This window comes from Arachis duranensis, chromosome 6 (assembly GCF_000817695.3).
Source record: "Arachis duranensis cultivar V14167 chromosome 6, aradu.V14167.gnm2.J7QH, whole genome shotgun sequence".
NCBI lineage: Eukaryota > Viridiplantae > Streptophyta > Magnoliopsida > Fabales > Fabaceae > Arachis > Arachis duranensis.
The window spans coordinates 86,980,039-87,002,332 of NC_029777.3; the positions used below are offsets into that span (position 1 = coordinate 86,980,039).

The 22,294-nt window shown below is 33.3% G+C and overlaps 1 protein-coding gene across 5 annotated transcripts; it reads right to left on the reverse strand.

Annotated features, from left to right (window-relative positions):
• Window positions 1-12,504: 12,504 nt before the first annotated feature.
• Window positions 12,505-17,694, reverse strand: LOC127739768 (uncharacterized). 5 transcript variants are annotated; one of them, XR_008000477.1, is made up of 4 exons: window positions 16,647-17,694; window positions 16,422-16,535; window positions 13,750-14,089; window positions 12,515-12,536 (listed from the first exon to the last, which is right to left on the reverse strand). XR_008000477.1 is itself a non-coding variant. In XM_052251316.1 (3 exons), exons 1-3 carry the CDS (start codon window positions 16,769-16,771, stop codon window positions 13,823-13,825), a joined length of 447 nt encoding a protein of 148 aa, XP_052107276.1. In that variant the 5' UTR covers window positions 16,772-17,694; the 3' UTR covers window positions 13,568-13,822. The 5 variants fall into 5 exon arrangements, 3 of the variants coding, with proteins under 3 accessions (XP_052107276.1, XP_052107275.1, XP_052107277.1); XR_008000478.1 differs by lacking the exon at window positions 13,750-14,089 and having other exon boundaries at window positions 12,505-12,536; XM_052251316.1 differs by lacking the exon at window positions 12,515-12,536 and having other exon boundaries at window positions 13,568-14,089; window positions 16,422-16,476.
• Between the last annotated feature and the right edge of the window lie 4,600 nt (window positions 17,695-22,294).

Below are 22,294 nucleotides of genomic sequence, written 5' to 3' on the forward strand. Positions count from 1 at the left end.
GCATGATTTGCCAAAAAATTTACTAAGTTAAAAAGCTGCATAATTACATTTTTAAACCTCAACCTTCCATCACACATAACTTCTTCTACAAAATTCCTTTTTCAACCGTTTCTGAACCGTTGGAAAGATCGTTGAATAAACTTTCATAAAAATTCATTTTTGAAGAATTCCAAACTCCGTGGACTAAGTTATAGACCGCCAAAGTTAGTCAAAAATCAGTTTTTACCCAAAAATAGAAACCACCAATTTTTCCAATGTTCACAAGCCAAATTCATTTCCACTCATCCAAATGACCACAACCCAACCACATTCATATAATTACACTCAACCAATACCAAACCTACCTTATCTACACAATTTCACCCAGAACTATCAAATTCCACACCTCAATTCCTCAAACCTTATTATCCAATAACCAAACTAACTATTCACACATTCAATATTTAAAATCCATCCAATCTCTTATATCATCACATAATACACACATCAACTTACCTTCCTTATCTCTTTCTGGCCTCTTGCCTAAAATTCACGGCCTCCGGCCCAAATTCATAATTTAAATGCATATTCCACAAATCAATACTCATTATCCAATTCATCAAATTCTCAACATAACAAACATACAATTCACACAATTCTCAACCCAATCATTAATTTACATTACATATCAACTATGCATATTAGTACCAACCAATTACACAATCCAAACTTAATCCTAAGAGCATCTAGCCTAGGAATTCTCATCACACCACACGATACTTAAATGAAACTTAAACTGTACCTCTTGTAGCCAAAATAATTGAGCTTCTTCTTGAGAGTCTCCACCAACCCTTAGCTCCAAGCCTCATCAAGGCCCCACAAGTAATGCCAATCTTCTAATTGTGTACCAAAATCACCCAATAATCTAACATAATCAATTTTCACACTTATAATCAACCTAGGGTTCATGAAAATGATAAATCACAAGGATTGAAAGGTTCCTTACCTTAACCCATGAAATTTTGTGATGAATATCACCAATGGCTCATACTAGAGCATCCCTAAATAACCAAAATTACAAGCTTTCCTCAAAACCCAAACCAAATTCGAAATACAAGAGGAAAAACGAAAATTGGGCAGAGGAGAGTTAAATACTCAGCATAAAACTTAGATAGACTCGAAGAGGAGGAGAAGAGCAACATGTGACCGCAAACGGCTCGTCAATCGGAGCTCTGTATCTCAAGTTATGGTAATTTGAAAATCAAAGAGAGTTAGGATTCCTCTCTTCTCACCTCTCTCTTTTAATTTCAGCAACAAACACACTAAATGTGAGTTATGGTGGCTGAATGGCTTTAAGTTAAGGCTTATATATGCTAGGTTTGGGTCTACTTGGGCCCGAATCACTTGGTTTAGTCCGTTAGCCCAACTTTGCGCCAAAACCTTTAAGATTAGAGCTTTAAATCGCATTTTAAATATTTTTACTTGTCTTAATCATAAATCCTAATTTCTTAGCCTTATTTACTTATAATCAATTTTTCTCCAGCTGCAGTACCAGACAGATCTCAACCGGTACTGTTGGTCAAAACTCCAATGCACGTTTTTACACAAAAAGAATTATGTTTTTTGACTCAAAAAAATTTACTAAATCCAAATATCTTATTTAAATTATATGATTCCGATTGCTACATTTTCTAACCATATTTGCTCCTATTTAATTTATTATTTAATTAATTACAGTTGACCGGATTTTACAGGTTCTATTACTCACCAGCTTCTTCAAATACTCATAGCATCGTTTATTGCGATGCCCTGTGCGTTCTATTATCCAAAAGAGCTACAGAACAAGCTGGTAAATCGGTTGTGCTACTGCTGTTGCTTTTGATGATGATAGGTCGGCTGCGAATTTAGATGGTTGGCTCTTTCTTCTTTTTTTGGCTGGTGCTTGAGATTTGAACCAAACTCCGTGCAGAATGATCTCTATATCCACCTAATTTTGAAAAAGTTAATCGAAGTCTCTATTATGTATCGAGTAAAAGAAAAAAAATTAAGAAGAGTAGAGTTGTAATTTGTCCTAATGTCACAAATAAAAAAAAAAGAGAGTACGAATCGATGAGACCTAAAAGACTATTGAGAGTATATATAAAATTTGGTATATGTTTAAAGGATAAGAAAGCAAATGCGAATAGTTCTAGAAACAAAAAGAGAATCATAAAAAAATTTTATAAAATGAGAAGTAAGATAGTTTTTTACTAAGAAAAAGAATAAGACTAGTTTGGGGCAAAACTATAGCAGCGAAGGAGAGAATATAGAGTTCGAAGATGAAATTCTCAAAATTTGGAAAATGAAAACTCAATTAAAGATGACATTTATTTAGTGATGAAAAAGCGACAGTAACATATTTTAAAAAGGAGCTAATCAAAATTGAGAAGGCTAACGAAATATCCATTATAACAAAATTAAGAAGGAGAAGAAGGCTAGCCGAATCCAAGGAGACAACATCATATGAGAACTTCATTTACATGGTATGTCAACGGAAAAAAAAAATTACATGAGAATAAGGAAATTTTCATGACGATCCAAAAAAAAAAAAATACATAAATCAATATATGATATGATATATCAACGGCCAACGAGTCTAATAAACTAACATAATTAGGTGATCGTTCTACTAATTAAATAGAAAGATAACATGTTTTGATAATTAAAACGAACAAATAATGCACAAAGTATTTGATTTTATCATAATAATTATATGTAAATCACGATGTCTCTAATTTGACAAATCAATAATTAATTTGTTGCATATTGGAGTTCCATTTAAAAGTTTGTTGCTAGCCAATGAGTTGTTGCATGCATAAAATAAAATTTAAATTTCTCAACACTTATTTAAATAAACTATTAAACTAACTACTAGACCAACCTAATTTGATTATATATATTAGGGTAAAGTATTAAATTAGTCCCCTACGTTTGGACATAATTTGTTTTGGTTCTTAAGGTTTAAAGTGTCCTATTTGAATCCAAAAAAATTTCATTTAGATTCAATTTAGTTCCACCGTGAGCTCAAAGTTAAATAATTAAAGAAATACCCTACAAAACAGTAGTACAAGAATAAGGTCGATAATCTCGAGAATAAGTACAAACTCTAGAGGCACAAAATCAACCGTGGATGCATCAATACATTTATTTATCATTTTTCTTATAATTTAAATGAAATATTTTCTATAAAACTAAGAAAAATGATAAATACATATTTTGATGTATCCACGGTTGATTTTGTACCTCTAAATCTTGAACGTATTCTCCAAATTATCAACCTTGTCTTGTACTACTGTTATGTAAGACATTTCATCAATTATTTAACTTTGACCTCACGGTGAAACTACATTAATATTAAATAAAATTTTTTTGAATTTAAATAAAACACTTTAAATTTTAAAAACTAAAACAAAATTACATCCAAAAGTTGGGACCAATTTATACTTTACCCTATATATTATATATATTATTTGTCCTTGGAGGAGCAAAACCTATATTATTTCTCCACGTTAGTGTGCAGTCCAACCACGTGTTTTTAATTTTATTTTATTTGAGAATTACCAGTAAATAGGAATTTTTTAATATTTTTATTCAATATATATTTTTTATTGTATAATAAAATATGAAATTATTTAAATTGAATTTTATCTAATAATTTATTATTTAATTTAGTTAGACCTGATTTATAAAAAAATTTAAATGTATAACATTATTTATAAATTATTTCTTTTCAATTTTTGTGATAAACTTCAAAGATTTTGGTGAGAAATTTAAAATAATAAAAATATCTTCAAAAGATATCATGGATTTACAGTGTTCAGAAAAAATAATTTTTGCCATTTTAATCCTTTGAAGTTGGAAAAGATTCGCTTAAATCGCTTTAGTGGATATTCGTTTGTGGTTGTATGGTCCCTTACTTTCGGCCACGTACACCCTTTTATTTTTGCTAGATTCCTTTTTCCGAAACGTAATTTTCAATCGCTTTCACAGCTTGTTATTATATGCAATAAGGAACTGCTTTTTTTTGTACTATTATTAATGATGGAAAATATATAATATTAAATTAAATATTTTTTTTAGAAATCAAAATATTTTATCATGTGGTAAAATATTAAAAACAAATAAATTTATTATATTAATAAAGCACATATATAGTTACTATTATTATTACTATTATTATTTGAACAAACCAAATTTTTATCTCTAATATGCCTATATGTAATTACAATCGAATGAATTTTTTTTGTAAAATTTGTTGAAATGCAGCTTATTTTAATTTTGTAAGAAATGAGACTATAAAAATTGTAATAAAACAAAAGGATGTGTTATTTAAATAAAATTTCTCAAGAGAGATGAGTGTCATTTTCTTTTAAATCTTTACAACTACATACTCAATTGGATTATATTTTTGTTTTTATTTTTTATTTTTGTTTTTTATTTTTAATATTCTCATTTCAAAAATATAAAAATAAATTTTTAAATTGAGAATAATTATAAACCATAAAACATAGCTAATATGAATGGGCAAAAATGAAATCAGTTGAGATGTCAATTGTTAGCCTTTAACTAATTATCAAAATGATACGATTTAAGAATATGCATAGCTGAAAACACTTATCAACAATAGCGTTTATAAGTTCTTTAATTTTATCTAGAAAAATATTAAATGATAAGCAATTGGTTTTGATAATTAATTACACTAATTATAAAAAAGATATATTTTAAGTTTGTTATACAAAATTCATAATATATATATAGTTATTGAAATTAATTATTTATATATATACCATTATTTTCTTGTCCTTTTTTTTTTATGATGGGAACTACTATTAATCTATTATGCAGCATTGAAAATATATGGAAAAGAACGAATTGACGTTTGTGTCTATGGGATGGTATTATTAATACGTGGCCTAAAAATAATCAAAGACAGATATGAGTGATGGGTGGTGGTGAACCTTTCTCCACAACATTATAAGATTTTCAAATGAAGGCTGCCGCATCCCTTGATTCCCTTCCTTAAAAAATAGAAAAAAAAGCATAAAAGAAAAGAAATAATGAAAATTCAAATTCAGACAAGAAGAAATAAGAAGAATACTTTATCACTCATTTGGATCACAGAAGAAATTGAGGTGGAAGAAAGGATTTTTAACTCTGAATCCAACAAAATATCTTCGCTTATTATTTGAGTCAATTAGTAATATTTCCTATTTGAAATTCAATATTTATAATAAATTTATTTATTGTTGAAAGATTATTATAATTTAAATTTTTATTATGATTTAATTATAATTATTTATAAATTATTAATGACTTAATTTCATCTAATAATGCTAATATTTAATGGACATATTAGATTCAAAGATAATGACATATATAAAAATGGTTCTCTCTCTATTTATAATATACGATATTTTTATAGTTTTTATTTGATTGAAAGTACAAGAAAATACAAAAAAATTATCATCCTGATGAACGTTTGAAAGAATGGAGAAGTAATAGAAACCAATTTTAAAGTTCAACTCTATTATAACAAAAACTCATTATATCAACCAATTTAAATATGAAAATCACAACTTTTAATATTCTAATTAATGTTTCTGTTTAAATTAAGTTTTACATGTAGTATCAGAACATGTATTTTAAAATTTTGTGATTTTCTTTGGTTTAATTATGATACAAAGATGATACCCACGATTCTGATTTTTTGATTAATTATTTTCTTTTGCTAAACTACTAGTGTGTATTTTATTCTAATCCTAACCTTAGAGTTACCCGCACATGCACATACACAGACATGCAGTAACACACGCATAGCTTTCCCTTTCTTTTCAGAAACACGCATTCTTTTCTTCTTCTATAACCCAATGACTCACACTTTCACCTCACTCAACACACAAAGAACCAAAAATGGAGGAAGAAACGCAGAGAGAGAACGAGCGTGAGAGAGAAGGAGACACGGAAGGAGGAGCCGCCGTCATCGTCTATGGGACCGTTATTATGCATCACCATCGAGTCAAGCCCTGTCACCGCCGTTCGTGCGTTGCCGTCACCATTCGCTAAGAGTGAGAGACGTGAAGAGAAAGACATGCACGAGCTGAAGGGAGTTAGAGGAGTCCGCCGTCTGTGCCATCGTTGGAGGAAGTTACCGCTGCTAAGGCTTGTTGGGGAGAGCGTCGCTGCCGTGCCTCGCTGCTGTCGCCGTAGAGGCCGCCACTTTCGTCGGAATGCGAACGTGAGAGAGAAGGAGAAGAACGAGACTGTCTCATCGCCGTTGATTAGAAGTTACTACTGTTGATAAGATGAACATAACATGAAGAGGGAGGCGAACTCGCAGAGGAGAGGGAGGTTTGTCGCTGCACCGCTGGTTGCGAGGGAACACCGCCATTGACATCGGAAAATGCCACTGTCCCCTGCTCAGCTCCGCTCTTGTTTCTGCTACTGTTTTTTAAATTTAATAATTTCTAATGGCATAAAAAATTATATTTTTTATATTAACAAACATTAAAGTCTTTGTAATTATAAATATCTAATAAATATAATTATAAACCAAATTTTCATTCAAAATATAAGTATAAATATTCTCTCCAAAGCAAAATAAACATAATCCAAAACATAATTATAAATATTGTCTCTAAAATAATATAAACATAATTCAAAATACTCAATTTTTATCTTCATACTCTTGTAAGTTAGGTTGGAGGAAGTTAGGTTTTGGCAAAAATTTACAAAAATACCCCCTCACTAAAAAAAACCTTAGCCCGACGGGGAAGCCCGTCCCGCCCCGCCAAAGCCCGTCAAACCTCGCGGTTTAAGCGGTGCGGGTTAGGCGGGCTTTTGCTATTTGGCGGTCCCGATTTTCCAGCCCAACCCGCCTTTTTTGGCGGATTACGCGGGCCGGCCCGGCGGGTTTAGGCCCGTTTGCCACTCCTACTCCTAATTGCGATATTGAGGTATGGGTTCATTTTAAAATTAAAGGTTTTAATTTAAGAATGCCCAAAAAATTTATTGAGTAATTGAAAATAATTTATAAATATTTTTGTATGACTAATTGATGAGAATTGATGAAATTGGGGTTGTTGGTGACTCTGAATATGGTTGAATGTGATGAAATTATGATGTGAATTGATTGAATTGTGGCTATGAACGGTGATTAATTTAGTGTTACTTGTTAAATTGAAATATGAAGAGTTAATTATTGAAAAAAAATTATCGTTTTGGATCATTGATGAATTGAGTTTGGATTATGGCTATGATTGGTTTCATTGTTGCGAGTGATTAACTAATGAGATTGATTTTGGTTTGAAGCTGTGATTGTTATTGGTTTTCTGATTGATTTGAAGTTGCCAGAAATTCTGATTTGTAATTGATGGTAAGGTGTTAGTTGTTAAACTGAATTATGATAAACTGATTATTGGAAATTTGTTGTTATGGTAACTGCTGATGAAAGACTGGTGAATTGTTGAGAAAGAGAAAATTCGTAAGGGTGGTTTAAATCTATTTTTAGGAGAAGTTATGTATAAATTTTTATAAAAATATAAGAAATTAATAAAAAAATATAAGGATCTAATTAAAATGAATTATGTGAGTTGCGTCTTAGATACTTAATTGATAGGTTTGATATTCGATAACTGAAAATGAATATTAAGACCTGTTTGACGATGGTTATTGATTGTTTATAAAATTGAAAAGCGGGTATTCTTTTAAAGTGTTAAGATTAAAGTTAAAGCGCTTGAAAGTAACTTGAAAGTAGCTTGAAAGAATGCTTAAAAATGATAAGAAAGGGTTTTAAATAATAAAAAGAGGAATTTGATCTTGATTAAATATTGAAGGAGTTTGAATACTTATAAACTAAACGTTTTGATGTTATGATTGATGAATGGATGAAAGCGTATATTTCTGATGATAAAGAAGAATGTATAAAATTATATGGTGATGCGGAAGTGTGAATGATTATATAGTGATGCGGAGGTATGGTTGATTATTTGGTGATGCAGAGCTATGACAAAAAAGAAAAAGAATGAGAAACGATGATTGAGAAAGATAATTAAGAAACTGTGAATGATGAACAGATGACTAAAAACTGATCATTATATTTGAGAATTGGTTGTGTGATTGAGTTTTTGTGTCAATTGCTAATGCGGGAACGCCCACTTTAAAGGCAAGTGGTATCTAACTGATATGGGTTCGCCATATGGTATCCTATTTCTCACCGAATGCACATATGCTATAGCAATTTTATAATTATGATTTTAGCTTGATTGAGACGGATAAACCTGTGTGGCTTTGGTATCTGACTGACATGGGGACACCCATGTGATGTAACACCCTAACTATAAAAATGTCACAAACGCAATTATTCAGTCAAAGTCCAATGTCCTTTAAAATCACTAAAAGCTCCTCTGAACAAAACATTTAAGTCTCACCAAAAGCAAAAGTCCTTTTTATATTAAAATCAATATTAGAACATAATACTTGCCTTCAGTGATTCAAATGGTAAACCAAATTATTTCTAAATAAATCGAACTCAATACATATAGTTTACTTACATAAATTAAGTTCGAAAACATAAATATTTTCTTAATAAATCAAATAATATAATTTCTCAAATCCAAATCTTTTTAAATAACTTTTCAGACAAAGTCTAAGATTTTTATAGAAATTTCGACAGCACCTCTCTTAAAACTTAGACTTTGCCACCCGGTTTGGGTCCCAACTAAACCATTCCACAATCCTTTTCAACGGTGCAAAATCTAAAATCAGTTCAAAAGCAAGCTAAATCCAACAGTCACCTCATTTTCATATCTCAAGAAAACCATTTCAAAATCAAATCATTATCAATTGATTAAACTCATTTCTAAAACTTTAAAGAGACAGTTCAGCAACAATTCATTTATCAAAACCAAACAATAATCTAATCAAAACATATAATCATATCCATCCAAAGTAGCCAAACAATACATAAGACAGGTACAATCACTAAAAGTATATAATTCTCACACCAGTATTCATTTATAACAATTCCAGATATACAATAGCTTTTTATAAAAACCCGTACCTCAACACGTTGAAACCATAACCCAAACTCGATAACTGACTCCTTTCGTCTTGACCCGAATCGACTGCAACCAAAACCTCAGTTCCACTTGCTTTCTCAACAACCACAATGACTCTAATCGTGACATATAATAATCAGGACTCAATCCCACATTACCAAAGCTCAGATTCATTAACTAAACACAACAGAATACTAACGCAAGGATTTTGAAATGAAAACGCTTACCGAAACGAAGAAAGAATGGCTGAACTGAAAGCGGCAGTCTCCGAACCGATTCTGCGGCAGCCCAGCAGCCACCTCAAGCGGCAGCGGCGACCGGACTCCGCGATGGTGACTGAAACCCACATATGGTGACTGAAACCCACATACAGAGACGATAAAGTTTTCGAAATCTTAAACGAATGAAAACCAACTTAAAAACCCTTACCAACAGTGTTTTCTGGCGATGGCGGTGGCATTCTCCGGGGGCAGAGGCTCGGCCAAAAGCTTTGACGGTGGTCCCGAAAGTCACAGAACCATTCTTGGCGGCACGAATCACGGTAACTCAGCCTGCTCCTCTTCCTGCAGTGGTTCCCGCATTAACACAAGCCCAAAGAGCAGGGAGTGGCAGAGCTTAGGCACGATGAAGCAGGGCAGCACAACGGCGGCCAAGCGCAGCCCCTCAAATGGCAGTGACCCGGACACAGTCCCTCCTCTCCGTGCTCGTCGGCGACGCGTGAAGCGCAATGGTGGCACTTCCTTTTCTCAGTGGACCAGAACAACAGAAACAGAAGGATTCATCTTGCTTTTCTCTCGCTGTTGGAAAGGATGACGACTACACAGGCTTCGACGAGGCTCCCTCATCGACAATAACGGCGTGACAGCGACGGCGTTGCGGCTTGACGACGGTGGACACGTTTCCTTCATAGCATTTTTCCTCTCGACGTGTCACTCTCTCACCTGTTTGAGCTTCTCTCTTCGGCCCACCATGGACAACGATGACTCGCCTCCGTGATGAGGATGACGACGGTGCGACACAACAATGGCAGTGGCGGCGAGCTACTCAGCAACGAGGATGATGACGAAGCCCCACATTCGGCCCCTCTTCCTCTTCGGTGCCGCTCTCCCCTGGTGACCCTTCTGTGCGACGCGATAGGGACTGGGTGTGGCTCCTCTAGCATCGCGTCTTCTTCCTCCTCCTCTCAGTGACAGAGGCGCGACTCATGGCTCCATGGACGGGCAACAATGGCGGCGCGGATTGGGCAGCGGCAGCAACGCGGCCCCTTCCCCCTTTCCCCCTTCCCGTCAGCCCTCTACTCCCTTTCTTTCTTTCTTTCTTTCTTTCTGCTGGTGGCTGCGCGTGTAACTCAAGTTTGGGCGTGGAGAGTGTTTGTTGATGGAGTGGCAGCTAGGAAGGGAAATTAGGATTAGAGTTGTGTGTGTTGAGTTTTAGGATTAGGGTAAAATTAGGTACGAGGGTAATTTTATAATTTCAAATAAAAATAAGGATAATATAGTAATTAGAAATGAATTTTAACCCAACAATAATAGTGTATAAAAATACTATTCGTTCATCAATTTCACAAATTATTTTCAATAAAATGTTCGAATCCAAAAATTAGAAATAATATACTTAATTTTTTCATTTTCCAAAACAGCAGTATTAATATTTAAAATATTAATTATTTAATCAAAATCATATAAAATTCTTATTATTTCATAACTATCAACTTTATAATTTAAATATAAAAAATAATTCAATAATTATAAAAAATTGGATAATAATCCTAATTTATTTCAAATTAAATTAATCAAAACTTGCTAATATTATCTTTAATAAAGAAATTTCTAAAATTAAAGCTACAAAAATATTGAATTTGAAATTAGCTCATGATAGCCCTTTTTCAAAAGTTATGGGTCTTACATTCTACCCACCTTATAAAAATTTTCGTCCTCAAAAATTGATACAGAACGAAAGAAATTTCATAACAGTTCACTCTTGAACACATTTAAGAAAGAAGCAAAAATATCTCAACATATAATCATATATACGGTTTTTAAATACTTGGATTGTCGTATGCATAAAGATACAAAGGAAGGAGTGTGATTGCAAAACAAACGTTACAAGATAGCTCAATGCAAAAGATGACATGGTTCAAACATGTGATAGTAAAGCAAGGCATCGAAGGCTATAAAACAGGATTGGGTTAAAACGACGTGCTTAACATCCGCCACTAATATCGTATCAATCTCAAAGCTCCAACTTTCCAACTCCATCATTCACGTAACAACCCCACAACTGGTCACAAGTCTAACACCCGCAGACTCTTTCACAAGGAACAAAACAGCTACAACTCATAACGTTTTACACCTACCGATTCAACTTCTATATACACATATCACGTCTTAAAGAACTAACGCATCGCATTACTATGTTTACAGGTCGCACGTGATATCAAACAATTATCGAGTCTACTCAGAAGGATATAAGATTTTAGAAAGGAGAGACAAATGTCAAGGATAATACTCATAGATTTGAGAGAATGTATCCAATTCCAGGTAAACAAGGATGCTCAAGTAATGAAGTTTGCTAAAAATAAATCAATTGAAAACTTCAAAGATAACCATTGGATCAAACAGATTCAATAGGATAAATAAGAAGAAAAATCAGTGCATTAATTTGAAACAAATTCAAGCTGAGTCGAAGAAGTATGAGGTTTACAGAAAAGAATATCTCAGATCCAAGACAAAGCTCACAGAACTCAAGAGTACGATTAAAATACTTCCGAATACATTGTTCCTAAAAGAGTCAAAAACTTGTGGAAAAATCACTTCGCAGTCTAAAAAAAAGTTAAGCAACAAACATTCTTTAAGAGAGTAACTAAAGCATAAACGTGGCTTTGTTTTAATACAATTTTATGTTGAAGTAGATTACATAGAGTTTAAAAAAAAGAATGCGTGCAGGTTTGGCTAAGAGCTAAAATATTTCCTCAAATATTTTAAAAAGATAGTTAGGTGCACAACATAACCAAAAGTAATTCATAAAACTCGGAAGAAAATCAAATGCTTGTTCAAAAATTCTCAAAGTTCATATTCAAACAAGCGTGTATAAAATTATAGCAAGGATGAAAGAGAAGGTTAAACTCTATTTAGAAAAGAAAATCCGAGGTAAAAATTTGCTTATAAATTGGTAAAAGAAATAAGTGGTGTGTTACAAACGGACAGGTTCCCACTAAACAAGAAAGTTTTTCAAAACTTAATTTAGAATAGCGCATGCCAAATTTAAATCAACTTTGTCAAAATTGAACAATGGTTTAAATTACAATCAGGCAACAGAAAAATAAATTTAGTTTAGAACTTCCTCAAAAAGAATTCAAAACTTCTAAAACAAGTTCGAAACAAGACTCCAAAAGTATACTTGAAATCACCATCTCAGAAGGATATTCAAGAATTGCTTGACCCTCATCATCTTGAGTTGGTTCTATCTCATTATTATTTTCAATAGGAGTTGAGCTAAAGCTATCCATCCTATACAGTAATTTTTAATACAGAAATACTAAATTAAAAATGAATACATAAACAATAAATTAAAACAAGCCAAAATAAATTAAACCCAGCAGCTCAAAATTAACTCAGAATTATTAATAAATTAAATTATAAAATTAGAAATAAATTAACAAGAAACAAAGATATATAAAAAACAGAAATAGCAAAAGAATAATTGAAGAAGACAATACTCAAGTTAAATGACTAGAAAACCAAAACTAGCAAAACAGTATCAAATTAAAACTAATAAGAAAACTGATAGATAGAATCTAATAAGAAAATAGATGAAATAATAACTAAACAAGTGGCATAGTAGAATGAAGCTTGTGATGATGATGATGAAATAATAACTAAACAAGTGGTATAGTCAAAATAAATTAACAAAATCATTAACTAGTCAAGAATTCTAGTTGATGGATTAGTTAATGAAATTGGACTACATACAACAGTGGACTACAGAACTTGATTTGAGGGAAAGTAGGTTTTATATATATAACTGCATTGGGAATATTGAATAATGGATTGGATCACCATATATATAACTCGATGATTTTCATGTCCAATTGATTAAGTCTGATTCCAATATATGAGTTACAATGAAAGGAAAATGATTAAGCAAGCAAACACTGCATTTAAAAAGAGTTTTCCTATTTATTGCAGAAAAATGGTTTGTTCCAACAACAGACAACATACATTAAAAATGATGATAACAGAAAGAAATAGGTCAAATTAAACGGAACAAGAATTGGTACAAATTCATCAAGCAGAATTGTTAATAAATTAAATTACAAAATCAAAAATAAATTAATAAAATCAGTACAAGTAAAAATAAATTAACAAAATCAGTATAAGAAAAAATAAATTAGTAAAATCAGAACAAGCAAATTCAAATTAACAAGATCAGTAAACAAACCCAACAACTTAGAACTACATAATTAGAGTTTTCAACTCAAATTGAATCACATAATCAACTCAAAACAACCAAAATAACTACAGGCAGAAAACCAGAAATTTACAAAACCCTAACCAAATCCAACAACTCAGAATCACAGAAATTATAATTAACAAAATCAAACCCTAAATATTTCATAATTATAAACCCTATATGTCTAATTGCTTCAGATACATAGAAGGAGACAAAATCTAACCTGAAGTCAAGTTGATGGGAAGAAGGAAGAGGATTAGAAGAGGGACAACCGGTGGCTATTTCAGCGTCAGCAGCTATGCTCTCCAATAAATGCGAGCATCAAAGAGATGGTGGAGCAGTGGGATGCAACGCGGCGAGCAGCAAAGAGGCGGAAGCAAACACGCAAATGCAGGAATGGAGAGAAAAAAGACACCGCGCCTGAAGAGAGAGAACGACGTGGTGGCGAGTGGCGCAAGAGTGGCCGGTGGCAGGAGTGGCGACCGATGACGGTGAATATAGTATAGTAGAGTAGATGGCGCAGCAAGGTGAGAATGGAAGAATGGTTGAATGGAATAGTAGTACTGTAGTAGACGGCGCAAAGTGAGAAGGGAAGAATGAGAATATGAGAGACTGATAATAGGGTTAGGGGACTTAGGGTTTTTTAATGGGTAAAATTACTAAAATACCCCCTGTATTAATAATAAAGTAAGGGTATTTAAGTAACTTCAAAAATTTGAGGAATTTCGGGGATGGGGGCGGGGATCCCCGCTCGGGTCCCGCGCCTATCTCGGGAGAATTTTGCTCCCCATCCCCATCCCCATGGAAAAAATTCTCCATCATCGATGCCCCCATTCGGGGCGGTCCCCGCGGGGATCCCCGTCTCTTGGGAATTTTTGACACCCCTACATGAGACATCAAACAAGTTTTTAATTGATCCAAAAGAATACAAAAGTCATAGGAAAAGACAACTCAATCGCTAGTAATTTCTCAAGAATAAATCTTTGACTAAGAATTCTGATAGAGACAATGAGAGGATAAATGATGCACTAAACTGAACGAATCAAGCTGACTCACATATAGATGAGATTCACAAGAGAAGGAAAACCAAGATCAATGGTAATGTTCACAAGATGTAAAAGATTAGTTGAAAACAAAGTCAAGTATGACATCCTTAGAAACAAAAACTTAAGGAATTAGTTCATGCTAAAAAGGAAAGATGTGAGCCCAATATTTTCAAAAGAACAACAATTGCCTAAGCAATGTATCATGCTAAATTAAATTCAAATTAAAAAAATGATTTAGGCGAAACTTGTCAAACGAGATCAACTGGAATAAGGGCAAAAATCTTTTCTTTCTAAAATTTTGAAAAATACCTAAATACATAATCAAATAAAGATATGCATTGGAACTGTAGTAAAATTATTAGAAAGTCAAGTTGTATTTAAAGTAAGTGTAGTTCCGTAAACCAGTAAAAGTACAGGCGAAGTATTAGAAATAAACAGTTGTTACACTGTATAAGGAATTTTCAAGGTTCTATATAGATAATGTATATCGAATCAACAGCAATTTTATAGAAATTTCAAAATTGATTGTAATCACTGTAAAAAAAAGAGAACAATTGAATTAACAATTTCTCTAAGAATGGACTCAAAATCAAGAGTTAAAAAGCACAGCGCATTAAGACAAGCTCAAAGCTATATTCAAAGAATACGTGAATCAAGAAGAAGAATTTAAACAGAGAAAGATAGATAGAAAAAGGATTTCAAACAAGCGTATGCAATTAGAATTAAACAAGAATGCATATGAATAGACGAATAAGGTTGGAAATCCAAAATACTTTCCAAAAGAAAAGAGCAACAAGAACTTCAAGATAGGCTAGGAAGGAAAAAAATCAACTCCAACAGAATTTCAAGACACATACTGAATAACCTCGAGAAATAGTCTCTAACGTTCCCAAAACCCGCGAATTGCGTTACCCAAAACTCATATATCATCTATGATAATCCATTAGTACTTTCATATACATAATTCACTAGTATTAAGCCGGCCAAACTTAATGTCAGGAATTATGCAATGCAAGGCTAATGGCATTAATCAATAGACCGTCATGTGCATAAAGCTCTAATTCTCGTCATTTGACAAGACTATTGCATGATAGACACTTAGAGTATGCAATTGAAGCATAGTCGGTCAATTCCTTATGCTCTACAGGAATGACCGCTCTGATACCATAATGTAACACCCTAACTATCAAAATGTCACAAACGCAATTATTCAGTCAAAGTCCAATGTCCTTTAAAATAACTAAAAGCTCCACTGAACGAAACCTTTAAGTCTCACCAAAAGCTCTGATAAAACAATTCATTTCTAAATAAATCGAACTCAATACATATAGTTTACTTACATAAATTAAGCTCGAAAATATAAATATTTCTTTAATAAATCAAATAATATAATCTCTCAAATCCAAACCTTTCTAAATAACTTTTCAAACGAAGTCTAAGATTTTTATAGAAATTTCGGCAGCACCTCCCCTAAAACCTGGACTTTGTCACCCGGTTCGAGTCCCAACTAAACCATTCCACAATCATTTTCAATGGTCCAAAATCCAAAATTAGTTCAAAAGCATGCTAAATCCAACAGTCACCTCATTTTCATATCTCAAGGAAACCGTTTCAAAATCAAATCATTATCAATCGATTAAACACATTTCCAAAATTTTAAAGAGACAGTTCAGCAACAATTCATTTATCAAAACCAAACAATAATCTAATCAAAACATATAATCATATCCATCCAAAGTAGCCAAACAATACGTAAGACAGGTACAATCACTAAAAGTATATAATTCTCACACCAGTATCCATTTATAACAATTCCAGATATACAATGGCTTTTTAGAAAAACCCTTACCTCGACATGTTGAAACCACAACCCAAACTCGTTAACTGACTCCTTTCGTCTTGACCTGAATCAACTACAACCAAAACCTCAGCTCCACTTGCTTTCTCAACAACCACAATGACTCTAATCGCAACATATAATAATTAGGACTCAATCCCACATTACCAAAGCTCAAATTCATTAACTAAACACAACAGAATACTAACACGGGGATTTTAAAACGAAAATGCTTACCGAAATGAAGAAAGAACGGCTGAACTGAAACAGCGGTGGTCTCCGAATCGGTTCAGCGGTAGCCCGACAGCCACCTCAAGCAGCAGTGGCGACCGAAATCCGGCGATAGTGACTGAAACCCACATACAGAGACGATAAAGTTTTCGGAATCTTAAACAAATGAAAACCAACTTAAAAACCCTTATCGGCAGTGTTTTTCAGTGACGGCAGTGGCGTTCTCCGGCGGTAGAGGCTCGGCCCGAAGCTTTGGCGGTAGTCCCGGAAGTCACAAAACCATCCTTGGCAGCCTGAATCACGGTAACTCAGCCTGCTCCTCTTCCTGCAGTGGTTCCCGCATCACCATAAGCCCAAAGAGCAGCGGGTGGCAAAGCTCAGCCACCGTGAAGCAGGGCAACACAACGGCGGCCAAGCACAACCCCTCAAAAGGCATTGACGCAGACAGAGTCCCTCCTCTCCGTGCTCGTCGGCGATGCATAAAGCACAAGGACGGCATCTTCCCTTTCTCAGCGGACCAGAACAACAGACACAGGATGACGACTACACAGGCTTCGGCGAGGCTCCATCATCGACACCGACAGTGACCCAACTAATGACAGCGACGGCGTTGCGGCTTGACGACGGTGGACACGTTTCCTTCATAGCATTTTTCCTCTCGACGTGTCACTCTCTCACCTGTTTGAGCTTCTCTCTTCGGCCCACCATGGACCACGATGACTTGGCTCCGTGGAGAGGATGATGACGGCGCGACATAACAGCGGCGGCGGCGAGCTAGTCAGCGACGAGGATGACGACCAAGCCCCACATTTGGCCTCTCTTTCTCTTCAGCACCGCTCTCCCCCGATGACCCTCCTATGCGACACGACACGACAGGGACTGGGTGCGACTCCTCCAGCATCGCGTCTTCTCCTTCCTCCTCTCAGTGACAGAGGCATGACTCATGGCTCCGTGGACAGGCAACAATGGCGGCGCGGATTGGGCAGCGGCAGTAATGCGGCCCCTTCCCCCTTCCCCCTTCCCGTCAGCCCTCTTCTCCCTTTCTTTCTTTCTTTTTTTTTTCTGCTGGTGGCTGCACGTGTAACTCAAGTTTGGGGGTGGAGAGTGTTTATTTATGGAGTGGCGGCTAGGAAGGAAAATTAGGGTTAGAGTTGTGTCCGTTGAATTTTAGGATTAGGGTAAAATTAGGTACAAGGGTAATTTTGTAATTTCAAATAAAAATAAGGCCAATATATTAATTAGAAATGAATTTTAACCCAACAATAATAATGTATAAAAATACTATTTGTTCATCAATTTCACAAATTATTTTCAATGAAATGTTCGAATCCAAAAATTAGAAATAATATACTTAATTTCTTCATTTTCCAAAACAACAGTATTAATATTTAAAATATTAATTATTTAATCCAAATCATATAAAATTTTTATTATTTCATAACTATCAACTTTATAATTTAAATATAGAAAATAATTCAATAATTATAAAATGGGATAATAATCCTAATTTATTTCAAATTCAATTAATCAAAACTTGCTAACATTATCTTTAATAAAGAAATTTCTGAAATTAAAGTTACAAAAATATTGAATTTAAAATTAGCTCATGATAGCACTTTTTCAAAAGTTCTGGGTCTTACATGTGATACCCATGCTGACTAATTCAGTAGAGAAATTATACTCGAAATTCGCCCTGGGTAACGTTGGGTTGCGAGTAGACAACCGACGCATAAGCTCATGATCTGCATAGTAAACGCATTCATCATATGCATTAGTCTGAATTGTTTGCGTATTCATGTGTTGCTGTGTTGTATTATTTGTAGATTCCTTACTAACTGATTTTTGTGTGAATTGTTTGTATGTTTCTATTGTGTGTCTGCTTGTATTTGTTAATTCCTGAATATGTCAAGCATTAAAGTAACTGAGAATTGATATGTGAACTATATAATTTGTGTAATTGAGGAATGACTAATGAAATTGAGGTGAAAAATGAACTGATTTTTGTAATTGAGAACTGATCAATGTAATTTAAAACTGAGTAACATGACTGATATTTATTTAAAGTAACATAATTTGAAGAAACTAACTAAAGTCTTTAAAGTAAGTTTAGAATTCTAAAGGCTAAATAAAAGTATCTATTTTAAAGTTATAAAAAAATTATTTGTATTTTACTTCTTTACTCTCACGGCATTCACTCTTCCTACTGAGGACATGTGGTTTGTTCTCACCCCAAAATTTTTTCACTTTTTCAATGATACAAGTTTGAAGACTCAATATGAAACTATGGACAAATAGTAAATTTTATTTACGATTCTTGATACTTTTATAAAGTCCCATTGCTCTTGTTACTTAAGTTTTATTTTATATAGAAGGATAGGGTTGGTATGTTGTATTTAAATTTCATTTTATTTCTTTTGTATAACATTTATTGTTAATAATATTTATGTGATTATTATTACTTATAAATCTTTGATATATGACTTTAGTAAATAAAAACCAAAATTTTCTGGAATTTTCTTAAAGACTAAAATGCGATATTGATATAAAGGTTCGATATTAAATAGATAATAAAAGAAAGCAAGTCAGTAGCACCTTACTTTTAATATGATCATGACGTGCTAGAAGTTAGATCACTACATTTTCAAATTAATTATAATATCATGAAGGAAAAATGGGACATTAATGAATTGATTGGAGTGTTCATTCAGGAAGAAAATAGACTTAAGAATTGTGGTGGTTATTCTGTCAACTTGATTCAAGGAACTGGCAAATAAAAAAATAAATTAAAGACAAAGCCCAATAATTTTAAGAAGAAAGGACATGTCTATGTAAAATAGTGTCATTTATGTAAGAAGAAAGAATACTTCCAAAAAAATTATCCTAAACGTAAAATATGGTTTGAAAAGAAAGGTGTATTTAATATATATGTATGTACTTATGAATTAAATTTAATTGATATTCCTCATAATTTTTGGTATCTTGATTTTAGTGCTACAACTCATATATCTAATGTAACGCAGGAATTCTTTACGATCCAAACCACAAGCTAAAGTAAGATATTCCTCTACATGAAAAATTATGTGAAAGCACCAATTGCAGGAATATAAACTTTTCACTTGGTGTTGGATACAAGCTTTCATTTAGATTTATCTAAGACTCTTTATGTACATTCAATGTCTTGGAATTTAATTTCTATTTTAAAGTTAAACAATTGTGTTTTTTTTATAGTGGATATGGTTGTTTTACTTTATTTAAAAATTTTGATATTGTTGGTGATGGTGTTTTAATTGATAGCTTATATAGATTAAAATTTTTTGATTAAGTTTTTGAATTCTTGCTTATTGAATACTAGAATAATGTAGTTAGGCTAAATATGCCCCAAAAAAGTTATGCATTTTTGTGGCATAAATACTTGGGTCACATATCCAAGGAAAGAATGAAAAGATTAATAAAGAATGAGATTTTACAAAATCTAAATTTTACTGATCTTGATTTATGTGTGAATTGTATTAAGAAAAAATAAACCAAACAAAATAAGAAAGGTGCCACAAGAAGTAGCCAGCTTCTTGAAATTATACACACTGATATATGCGGATCTATTGACGCTCCATCTATTAGTGTAAAAAAATATTTCATCACTTTCATTGATGACTTTTCACATTATAGATATGTCTATTTGCTTAAAGAAAAGTCTCAAGCAATTGATACTATTGAGATTTATATTAAAGTAGTTGAAAGACAATTAGACAAAAGGTAAAAATTGTTAGGTCAGATAGAGGTGGTATGGATGGCAATTTTTTCCAACGGGATGGGTATCCGCGAAAATTTACTCGCCGGAGAGCAGAGAAATTACATATATATATATATATATATATGTGTGTGTGTGTGTGTATAAAATCCCAGCCCCAAATGTTACCCAATAGCCACCTCCTTCTTCCTTTACCTCCAGCTACTGCTTCTCTTCTCCAACAACAGCGTCGCCGCCGTCTTCCTCCTAACACATCACCTGGCCAGCCACGCCAAGGTTCTCCACTGCTAACAAGCCTCATCGTTGGTCACCGTCTCCTTCCCTCATTCACATCGCAAATCACCGCCCCTCACTCATTGTTGCTGCCCCATCATGCCGCCTCCTGCTCCTTGCTCGTTCATCGTCATTGCAGTCTCCTAATCGGTCTTCCTCGTTGCTGTCTCCTCAAGCAGAATCGTCACCACCACCAGCGCAATCGTCATCACCTCGAACAACTTCTTCGCCGCTCATCGTCGCTGCCAGCCGAAGCCTCGTCGTCGCCGCATCAATAAGGCCCTTTCTCTCTGATTAGTTTCTTTTGAGATTTTTTTTCAATATTTGGGGTTTAGGGTTTGTTGAATGTTTCAAATTGCTAATCTTCTATGTTTGTATCTTTATTTCTGCAATTATTGTTGAATTTTTATTTGAAAATTTAGGATTTGTTTAATTGCTAATTTTTTGTATTTGAAATTGTTAATCTTCTGAGATTTTTGTTTAGGCAATTGTTGTTGAATTTTGATTTGAAAATTTAGGATTTCTTCGGTTGTTAATGTTCTGTGTTTGAAATTGTTTATTATTCTGTGTTTGAGATTATTAATTTGTAAAATCTGTGGATATCCAGGACTCCGACAGATACGGAGTCCCCATTACCCGTGGCAGGGACAGGGCAGGGACGGGGACGGATTGTGGTGACGGGGGCGGGGGGCGGCGGGCATGTTTCTACCCCCATGGAGACCCGTTGTCATCCCTAAGAGGTGGTGAATATTATGTAAAATATAATGAAGTAAGACAATGTCCTGGTCCGTTTGCAAAATTTCTAAAAAGACATGGTATATGTGCACAATACACAATGTCATATACATAACAACAAAATGGTGTGACAGAAAGGTGTAATCAAACATTAATAGATATAGTCAGAAGTATGATGAGCAATTTTTCTTTACCCAAATTCTTGTAGATGTATATATGTATTAAAGATTGTTGTGTATTTACTAAATAGAGTTTCTAGTAAAACCATTTCAAAAATTTCTTGAGTTATGGGCTAATAAAAAATTTAGTTTATAACATTTGTATGTTCGGGGTTATCCAACAAAAATATTTAATCCAAAAAAAATAAGATTCTCAAACAGTGAGTGACTATTTTATTGGTTATCTAAAAAAGTTTAAAGGGTATATTTTTTATTATCCAAATAATAGTCCAAAAATTATAAAAATTGGCAATGCCAAAATCGTTGAAACTGATAAAGTTAGTGAGAGAGAAAATTATCAATATGCGAAAATAAAAAAAAATAAAATTAATGTTCCTATACATATTAGTGTTCTTTTATCTATGTTTATTCAAAAAATTGTTCCAACTATTACTAAACACATTAGTAGTGATAAACAAAATTTAAATAATAATATTCCCGATAAAAAAATTAACTATTGAAGATCTCAAAAAAAAAAAGATAGTCAGCTATTCTAAGTTATTATGAGCTTTATTTACAAAAACAAAAATAAATTGTAATATCTAAAAAATTAATTTTATTTACACAAGTCATAAATAGTGATGTTTTCGAAAAATAGATTGGTATCATGAAAGAAGAGTTAAAATTCATAGAAGATAGAATTTGGGATATTGTTGAATTGACAGAATGTGCTAAATATA